Source organism: Psammomys obesus, unplaced genomic scaffold, assembly GCF_907164565.1.
Source record: "Psammomys obesus unplaced genomic scaffold, mPsaObe1.curated_primary_1811, whole genome shotgun sequence".
Classification (NCBI taxonomy): Eukaryota; Metazoa; Chordata; class Mammalia; order Rodentia; family Muridae; genus Psammomys; species Psammomys obesus.
The window spans coordinates 21,045,525-21,055,855 of NW_026596034.1; the positions used below are offsets into that span (position 1 = coordinate 21,045,525).

The following is a 10,331-nucleotide window of genomic DNA, read 5'->3' on the forward strand; positions in this document are numbered from 1 at the left end:
TATATATATATATATATATATATATATATATATATATATATATATATGAACAAGCGCCACCTCCTGGCAGCTGTAGGGGTTGCTTTCCCTCTTGCCAGCTCCAGCTCACAGTGGCTGATCACTAAGCAGTTCCACATCAGAGAGGCTGGAATGGAAGGAACCTGGATTGTAAAGTAGTGCTCACTTGCTGAAAGCAATACTAAAGGGGGCTGGAGAAGTGCTCAGGGGCTAAGAGCATGTCTACTCCTACAAGGGACCAAGTTCACTTTCAGCCTAACAACCTCCTGGTGACTCCAGCTCCAGGACGATCTGACACCTCCACCAGCACATGCATTCACAGGCCCCCATAATTAAAAATAAAATAAATCTTAATAAGAAAATAGCAAAGGGTCTAATTAATCTGGAAGGCAGTGGTCCTCTGAGCAAGAATCTGAACAACTAACTACTTCCCTGAAAGTAAGCTAACAAAGGTACTCTTTCAACATGAAGCACAAAGGCACAGCTACCATTCCAAACATTCATGGACCAGGGACAGTGAAAACAGAGACCCTCACAGACATGGTTCAGCAATTGCCAGATACTCTCCAGTGTTCTCTCCTCTTCCCCCTAATCCAACCGAACTCTAGTGCTCAGAACACACAGCCACACAGAATTAAGACATTTTCTGGACTGGCAAGTGGGGTCATCAGGTAAAAGTTCTCAATGTGAAACACTGAGTTCAACCTGTGGTACCTGCAGCTGAAGGAGAAGAGAGAACCTTGTGAAATCCATGCTGCACATGTCAGTGCAAGTGCACACACTCTTTTAAAAACAAACAAAAACAAACAAAAAAAAAACCCAAAAAGATTCCATTCTCATCCTCTTTAAAAGAGACCAGGCATGTGAACCTCAGCACTTCCTTTCTCCATGTTGCTGGAACACAGACATATTGCTAAAGTTCTAGCTGTCAAGGGGGAACGAACCACACCCTGGAAATGACAACGTGGTAAGCAGAGGAGCCAGGGCTCTTGTGCTGTCTTCCCAGGCTGCTGCTACTTGCAAACTGCCTGCTCTAGATTTTATTTCCAGGAGAAATAAACCTCAGTCCTGTTTAAGCTAACCTTCTCTCTCCAATTTTCTCTCATATGTCGTTGGATCTAATCTGGCGATACAGACACCAATAACAAAGACCATAAAATTAATTCAGTGTCTCTTCAACAAGCTCCCAAGAACAGGAAAGACTTCCTGTCTGCTGTACCCCCAGCACTTACCCCTAGAACACCATCTGACACTAATCACTTTCCTTGTCTGAGAAAGAGCGGTACCCTCAGCTGATGTGTCTTCTATTTTAGTAAGTCTCTGTAAGGTTAGCAACCCAAGAAAACGAGTTCACAGAACTGGCATCTGTGACACATGAGCTCAGCAGTCTGGGTAGAAGGCTGTGTGCAGGGTCTAGAAACAGCTCTCCAGCCTCAGAGCCACTTTATGGAGTTGTCTTTAGCATCTCTGTTTTGCAAGAAAGTGGGGCATTATGTAAAGGTCAGGGGCTGGAGAGATGAGCTGAACTGCATGACAACCACAACACCCACATATGGATAAACCAGGAAGCACACACACAACAAAGGAAGAAGTAAGGTGTGAAGCTACCTGTTTAGATAATGACGGATAGGGGCACTAAGAAGTGTGTGACTGGAAGATGTAAGTAGGAAATTCAATCTGAAAAGCTCTATCAAAATTTCATAACTTTAGGGCCAGTGAGTATGCAGATACTATGTGCCATGCTCCGGAGCCCTCATCAATTCACCAAAGGGAGTGATGTCACCCCATGGCACTAAGCCAGGGCAGCCAAGCTTGCACTAGCCAAGACGCTGCGGCTGCTGGTTCCACTCCCTGCCCCTCCCATTTCCCTGGCAAAGGGACAGAAGCTGATGTAACTGCACAGAAGCAAAGGAAGGAAAAACAAGCTTCTGAACCACATTTGAAAACCCACCAAACTTCCTGTAATTTGAAAGTTCTTTGTTCTCAGAAGGATTCATGTCTTTAACCCTAAAATAACTTTTATTGTATTTTAATGACCCCTCCCACAAAAATAATCTCCCTATTCCTGAATGTAATCATCTTTGCTAGAATCCTAAACAAACTAGTCAGAAATGAAGGATTTCTCTTCTTTGGGGTTTTTATTAAACCTGTCAACAAGAGCAGACATAGGATCTCCATGGGATTCCAGAAACATGGGCTTGAGGTTTATATAAAAAAAAAGTCCCCAAAGACTCTGTCCCTAGCTGGTGGCATTACTGAGGTATGACTGGATGGAAAAGGCATGAAGCTCTCAGTGAATTTCTACTCACGCGCTCCCGACTGAAGAATTCTTAGAAGGGGGACCTACCTGAAGGAGCAGGCACTGTAGGCATGCTTTTGAAGGCTATCCTTTCCCTTCTCTACCCATCTTTGCCTCCCTTCTGCAGTGATGGATGGCCTCATCACAGGTGCAAAAACAGCCACGTGACCATAGACTGAGACCTCTGAAACCATAAGCCACAACAAAGGAAATCTTCCTACCAATAAACAAGCTCTCTTTCAACAAAACAAAACAAAACAAAACACAACTCTATGTAGTTGTGTCTGTCCTGGAACTTGCTATGTAGATCAGGATGGCCTAGAACTCACAGAGATCCACCTGCCTCTGCCTCCCAGTATACACGGGGATTAAAGGCGTGCACCACCACATTAGGCCAAGTGTTTAATTTTAAATGTATTTATTTATTTATTTGTTTGTTTGTTTATGTTTGTGTGTGCATGTACTTGAGTGCCTGACTATATGTACCCTATATGTATGCTAGTGACTAGATCTCCTGGAAATGAGAATTACAGATACTTGTGAGCCTCTGTATAAGGGTACTGGGAACTGAACCTGGGTCCTCTGCAAAAGCAGCAAGAACTCTTAACTATTGAGCCATCTTTCCAGCCCTTCAAATTATTCTTGATAACTGAATCTCAATAACTGAAAGAAGTATTTCAAAACAAAAGCAAACTCTATGCTGAGTAAACCCTCATGGCTAAAAAAGAAAATGGCTCCAATAATCCAAAGAGACTAGCGAATTTTACTCACATTTCCGCTCCAGATTCCTCATTTCCTCTGGTGGAATCTTCATTTTGTCGATATGCTCACGTAAAACACTAGCCCATTTCTGGAGAGATTCCATTACAGTCCAAGGTCTAGACATGTCTGCAACAAAAATGACCAGGGTCTCCGGCAAAGATTCAGCCGAAACTGCAAATTTTAGCAGGCCTTTGTGGTAGAGGTCTCCGTCTAAAATCCACACGTTGCAACGTGTGTGATCTGGGGAGAGAAATGAAGCGACATTATCACTCCACAGTGACTATCTGTATAGCTATGAGAACAGCATTAGGAAGGGAATGAATTCACACAGAAATCCTAGCCCAGCAGAGCCAAATACCCAGCGGCCAGCAAATTGGCCTAGTACAGAATGAATTGCCTAGGCTTTTAAAAGTTTAGATTACCACAACAGGACAACGCTATAACTAAATAAGATTTCCACAAACTCTAAGGAGCAGAGTGAAAGGAATCAGCTTTCAGTAACAACCAAAGGATACAAACATTTACTGACGGACTGTCCCTCAGTCAAAACAGTCTACTGTCCTAAGACAGCAGGAATCTGCGAGCTGGTGAACAAGCTGACTACACACACCCTTTTGGGTATGTCACACTAAGCAACTATGGTCATTCTGTTTGGATAGCTTTTAGGTATACTTAGAGAAGTATTTACAAATGAAATGTTATTAATGTCTGAAAATAATCCAAGTGGACTAAAGGGAAATCTTAAGATATAGCTGAAATAAAATATACCAGTAACTGGTAACTGACAATTCAACTATAGAGACAATTCTCTAAATTAATAGGATATTTTTAGAAAATTTCAAACATGTTCTTTGAAAAAAATTTTTTTTATAAAAGTACCTTAAGAAAGGGAACGCCTAACTTCTAAACATAATTTCATTAACTTCTTTTCCAACAAAGACTTTTAAAAAAATCTACCTTCCTTGTTGATATAACCAATTTATTAAGATCTATAAAAATGCACTTTGACAAATCTGAGCATAAAAGTATTTACACCTAGCTGTACTTCCAACCTATTTAAAAATTTTGAGATTTAGTTTGATTACTTTTTAATGATATAAATATACAAATGTGTGTGCAAAGAAGAGCAGGTGCTCTCAGGGACTAGAGCTTGGAGCTCCTGGAGCTGAAGTTATAAACACTGAGAGTCCCTGACATGGTGCCAAGATGGGACCTCTGGAAGAGCAGCAAGTGATCCATCTCTCCAGCTCCTACTTAAAATGTTTTATAAGATTTAGTCAGTTACATATGCTCCTTAGAGTAGGAGCGGAGGGACAGTCGAAGGACGCCTGTGGAGAGTCAGGTCTTTCCTTCCATCACGTTGGTCTCAGGGATCAAACTCGGGCATTCTCGGCAGCAAGTGACTTTACCTGCTGGGCTACCTCCCTGGCCCCAAAACTCCAATATATTTTAGTGTTTTGTTTGGGTCTGTGAATTGACTCCAAACATACTCTGTACTCAAAGTCTGAGGTTTATGTGCCTACCCATCAGCAAGCTTAGGTTCTTTCTTCAGCTGTTCTTGCCAGGGTCATAACTCCCCACGTGTGGGGTCACACATCCATGCAGCATTAGACAGATGACCTAACTGTGAGACAGTGGTCCTTCGACATGCAATGTCCTACTATAACCTAGATACAACCAGAGACTGTTTTCTTTAGCAGATGATTGCCTGTGAAATGTGAACTTACAACCCAGTCATACCCCACAATTAAAAAGACAAGGGCTCAGAGATGTATAATTAACCTCAGGTAAGGGCAACAATTCCACCAAACAAGGACTCCTAAGTAAGCAGCCGAAAGAAAAAGTCCTGTAAACGCAAAGGAAAAAGCTTTCATAGTAACCTGAAAGGAATCTGAACTTGATGTTAGCATAAACTTCAATTCAAAGACAAGTAAATGCAGTTACTGGGACACACTGTCCTGACACGTGCCTCAGTCTTGGAAACACCAGAGGATAAAGAGATTCAGAGCAACTATGCCCCAGTCTGCCCTTTTACAAGGGCATGGAAGCTTTCAACTTGTCTCTAGGGCTCTTCTCACACTCTGTCCACCTGTATAATGTACCATCATCCTCTTCCTCATGTGAGGAAACAGAAGTGTTGTTAAGGTAGTAACCAGAAGCCACATAACTGCTGAACACAGGAGTGGCATTCTGAACCAGTTCTGTCTGGCTCCCAAGCCCAGGGACTTCCCACAAAACCCATGGTGGCCTGCAGAGGCAGGAAGCAAAAGCTGCAAACATGCAAGGTCCTCTAGGCTTGGCTTAGCAGCATTAGTCATACAGTAACAGATTCTACTGGGCCTAGACAGACATTCAGTGCTTATTTTTCTGACAGAAAACAGAGGCCTAGACACCAGGCCTACTTTCTGCCTTCTTTTCAGGAGCTTTAAGGAACGTTCAAAAAGACAAAGTCAAGGGAAGAGGGATAAAATCCCTGGAGATCTAAGTTAGCACACAGAGGTGTCCAGACTTCAGGAAGAACCCTTATCCATGTCCTTTACTGAATAGCTCTTACAGATAACAGAACTGTAGTGCTAGAGGCTTTTGATTTATCTTCTTCAAGTTTGCAATAAGGAAGCAGGAGAATTTATAAAATCACCCTAACATAATGATTATTAGTACTTAAATGGATAAAGGCAAACATAAAAAATGAGAGTTAACCAATACATTTCATCTTTAGACTACAAACTTTCCAACAGGACAAAAAGACCTACCAATAACTATTCCACAGTCACTAAGAAGGCTGAACATAAAACCTGAACAATTATAAAGGAGTCATTACAGAGCAGCTGTAACCAACAAGAACTGGTCCATTTGCCTCAAAACTTTAAGACTGTCAAAGTGGTACCTAATCCTCTTGTTTATCACACGCTTGTGAGTATAGTAAGGACTGTGCAGGTAGAAACCATTACTTCACTCTATTTTTAGCGATGAGGAACTAAAGGGATTATACTTCTGATGCTCTGGATCTTTCACCAGAAGAAACACAGGCTATTAGCATCTCAAAATTCACAGACTCAGAACGCAATTCCGTGAAAGGACTCTCAACTGGTACTGAGTCACATTGATTTCCGACTTTCCACTAAATCCAGGCAGAGCAACAACATGCCGCACAGAAAACGCCAAGGCTTTAAAAAGAAAACCGAGAACAAGAACCCCGGTTACTACTGTTATGTGAAAGCAAAACTTTTAATTTCAGTACCTCAACATTCAGGCTAACACAGAAGTCCTTAACAGTCTTAGCCCTCATTTTTGCAAACATGCACTACAGATCAAGCGTGGAGCTTGGAGAGATGACCACATGGGTAAAGAGTACTTGCTGCACATGGATAAGGACCGGAGTTCCTATCTCCAGCACTACTGAAACAAGCCATACAATCCTGTAACCCAGTGCTGTGGGGGTGGAGGAAGAAAGACTGCTGGGGCTTGAAGGCACCTAGCCTAGCTCCAGGTTTAATTAGAGACCTTGTCTCAAATGAGTTAGGTGAGGAGTGATAGCACAGGAAACCTTATATCCTCCCTCTGGCCTCAGAGAGCATTCTTGGGCAGGAGAGGGGTATGGGCACACACCACACACACACACACACACACACACACACACACACACACACACACACTGACACAGAAATAAAAATTAAAAAGAAAGTAAAAATAGGGCTTGCCAGGTACTCCTTTAATCACAGCATACACTGTGACCACTAGAATTTAAATGGATAAAGGCAAACATGAAGAATAAAAACTAATCAATACACTTCATATTTAGACTACAGAACAAAAGACCTAGACAGTGATAGTATTGACAAAGCTGAACAAATAAAACCTGAAAAAAATTATAAAGGAGTCATTACAGAGTAGAATTCAAGGCCAGCCAGGGCCACAAGATGAGAGCCTGTTTCAAAACAAAACCAAAAACCAAACTAAGCAAACAAACAAACAAAATGAATAAAGTGCAAATGACACACATTTTACCTTTGGTCCTAACAGAAAGCTGAGAGTGCCTGACATGTAGGAGTCAGAGTCCTGCATGCTACCTTTACGACGGTACCACGTCACTCACCATCGCGGTCTTCATCATGAATGCTGAGGTAAAGATACTCTAAGCCTCTTCCTTTTTTGCCGTGCTCTGCTCCTTGCAGTTTGCTCATGAGAGTTGTTTTACCAGAACCATCTTCACCTACAAATGACATTTGCAAGAAGACAAAAGCATACTGTACATCATTCTAGGCAAAGCTGGCCAGTCGTAACATCATCACAATAGAGAACAACTGGGAATCTCAGGGCAGCCTGCTGCTAGGGTCTCATCCGCTCTAAGACCGAAGCAGAACTGCTCTAAGAGCGACTGGGTTGGCCAAGGCAGCCAACCCAAGATCCCCAATGACTTCGATTGCAATTCTCTTCACTCTACAAGGGAAGAAATGAGGCAAATCCACCAGCTCTACCTATAACTTCTAAGACAGACACCCAGAGAAGTGAAATGTGGGGCTAGTTTCTCACGAAATAAATCTTTGCCACAGTAAAAGTAAAAACACAAACTCTTCAAAACACAGCTAACCCCAAATGTCTAGAAACACTGAAATAAAAACCTGATTCTGCCTCATAATTATGAGGCTTATAGATATTATTTACATATCTTTGATTTTAAAAAACAACTTCACAAGCACCCTAAAGGCTTGGAAACTAGAGGGAAATAATTACTGACCTAAGCAAAACTCCTAAGTACAGTCTCAGTACCAAGAGCTTGCTCACCTGCCTCAGACTATCTACACCAGCACTCTCCCCCACAGGATGAACTAGGACCATCATCACCCAACATCACTGGGCATTCGTGGACTCAGTAACATGGAACTAGAGGACATAAGAAATGAAAGGCAGCCCACAGAGGTCCTTTCTCCTCCACAAAGCCTCACCTTTTTAATGCTGGCCACAATCTGTCTGGACCATGGTGAGTGCTTGTCAGCCTGATTTCAGCACCTGCTCATTCCAATCTACCTGGTACTCCAAAGCCTGAGTTATTTCCCTAATGCACATATCTGGCTATAACCTACCACAGAGGCCGTCCCTTGGATGAGAGAAACACAGGGAAACCACCGTGCAGTTATTTCCATGAAGCTTGGGGAAGGGTGGAGGAAGATAAAAATGTGTGAAGATCAGGAGTCTTCAGGAAAGAGGATTAATTCTTCAGTCCTTTATGATCTGACCTCGACTTACCCTCTACTGCAAACAAACAAACAAACAAACAAACAACCTAACAGTGTCCAAATTCTTCACCCTCTTGTTATGGCTATGTGCTTGTATCTAGACATTTACCCTGCACAACACCCGACTCCACAAGTTCTCTTTCAACACATCGAAGCAGTGTGATGCGCCCACAACAGCCTGCTCTTGACAGCAATGCTGCAGTGCAACGGCGCGCACATCCGCCTCTGCTAGACTGGGATTCTTTCTGAGTGTTAAGTCTGTGCTGTCCCACTGCTCAGCCCTCAGCGCCAACTCCACAACAGCGTTGCAGGTAATGCACATAATCCTTTTCATTTGTATGAGACATCTGAAGCTAGAGAGGTTCAATGACTGACTTGGCAACCTAGCAGTGAGGGCAGGAGTAACGCAAGAAAGTTCCTGGGGCTGAATCCGGAGGTCTGCTACCTTTGGGCAGTCACTTAATGCTTCTGCTGAACTGCTCATGAGGACTGGAGAAAGGCTTCGTCCATCGCCTCAGTTCCCAGCCCAGACCACCTAGTTCCCCCACTTTCTCCACCCAGCCTGCACATCCTTTTTTGGCTAAGCGACGCACGGTGTCAAGGCTGAAGGCTCAACCAAATGATTTAAGGAATGTGCCGTAAGCCCACGCCACACCACAGGAGTCCAAACGGAGCTGCACTCTAGGGGCTCAGTAGAGACGTGTGCCCAGCTAGAGTCCAGCGAGCCTTCCCAGGCGAGTGACAAGCAGGTGGCAAGGGTGGAGAGGGCTGGAACCGGTGGGAGAGGCGCCGCCCGGCCCACCCCAGCGCCCCAGGGCAGTACCCGGCTGCTCACCGAACACCAGAATGTTCTTGCCGGACGGCAGCTTGGATCTGGCGCGGGTGGACACTTCGCTCAAGATCGAAGACCTGCGGCGACAATGACAAGAGTGGTGAGCGCGGGACCGCCCTGGACCGCTCGGCCTGCCACTGCCCGTCAATGTCTGCCCACAGTGTTGCCCTCTCCGGCCCGCTCCCTGGCCGGCCGCACCATCCGCGGCTCGGTACGCTCCTCACCATAGACTCTGGCCCTCCTCCTCCTCACTGGTCAGGTCTCCGGCGGCCGCCACCGCGGGCCCGTTGGGGCCCAGCAACAGCTTCTTCTCCACCCCCACCGGCGCCATCTTGCCAACTGCAGCCACAAAGAGGGCCCTCCCCCGGGCCCGCCGAGGACCCGCAAGGACCCCGGCCTGGCCGAGCCGCCCGCCCGCAACGTCGCAGAAGCTTCGCTTTCCAGCGCGTCCCGGCGGGCCGGCGATGTCCGCGTGCGCCTGCCGGTCGCGGGATCGCCGCAGCCGGGGACGTCGCTGGGTCAGGCAGCGAACCGGACAGCCTCACGCGGGAGGTGGAGCCGCGGGCGCCGCCCGACCGAGGGCTCGCTGGCGACCCCTGCAGGCGCAGACGCCGCAAGCCCAAGCTTTGGCGTGAACTCGGGCTCACGTTTACGTGGGAGAGTGTCACAAGCGGCCTCACTGCATCTTGCTTAGCTCTTAATAAGTGAGGCGAGAACGAAGCGTCACAAAACCTGACCGGGCATGACAGGTTTGCATGTCTGTCATCCCAGCAATGAGAAGCTGGCGGCAGGGGGATCAGAAGTTCAAGGTCTTAGACTACATGGCAAGTTTAAGCTGCATGAGCTACGTAAGACCCTGCTTCAAAAAATTTTTGTTTTAATGGTTAGATGTGGTGGCACACGCCTTTAATCCCAGCACTTGGGAGGCAGAGGCAGGAGGATCTATGTAAATTTGAAGCCATCCAGGTCAACGTAGCAAGTTCCAGGCTAGCCAGGGTTACATAGGGAGATCCTGTGTACTGGCTGGTTTTGTGTGTCAACTTACACAAGCTAGAGCCATCAGAGAGGAAGGAGCCTCAGTTGAGGAATGCTTACAATGAAATCCAGATGTAAGGCATTTTCTGTTAGTGACCCATGGGGGAGGGTTCAGGCCACTTCTGGTGGTGCCATCCCTGGGCTGGAA

General features: G+C 45.5%; 1 protein-coding gene across 1 annotated transcript in view; it reads right to left on the bottom strand.

Annotated features, from left to right (window-relative positions):
* Dync1li2 (dynein cytoplasmic 1 light intermediate chain 2) overlaps window positions 1-9,666 on the bottom strand; it is a 26,850-nt gene extending 17,184 nt beyond the window's left edge. Inside the window, exons 1-4 of the mRNA XM_055621075.1 lie at window positions 9,373-9,666; window positions 9,152-9,225; window positions 7,176-7,292; window positions 3,089-3,319 (exon numbers count right to left, since the gene is read on the bottom strand). Of these exons, the coding sequence (XP_055477050.1) occupies window positions 3,089-3,319; window positions 7,176-7,292; window positions 9,152-9,225; window positions 9,373-9,479 (529 nt within the window). The 5' untranslated portion in view covers window positions 9,480-9,666. The remainder of the gene's footprint in view (window positions 1-3,088; window positions 3,320-7,175; window positions 7,293-9,151; window positions 9,226-9,372) is intronic.
* Between the last annotated feature and the right edge of the window lie 665 nt (window positions 9,667-10,331).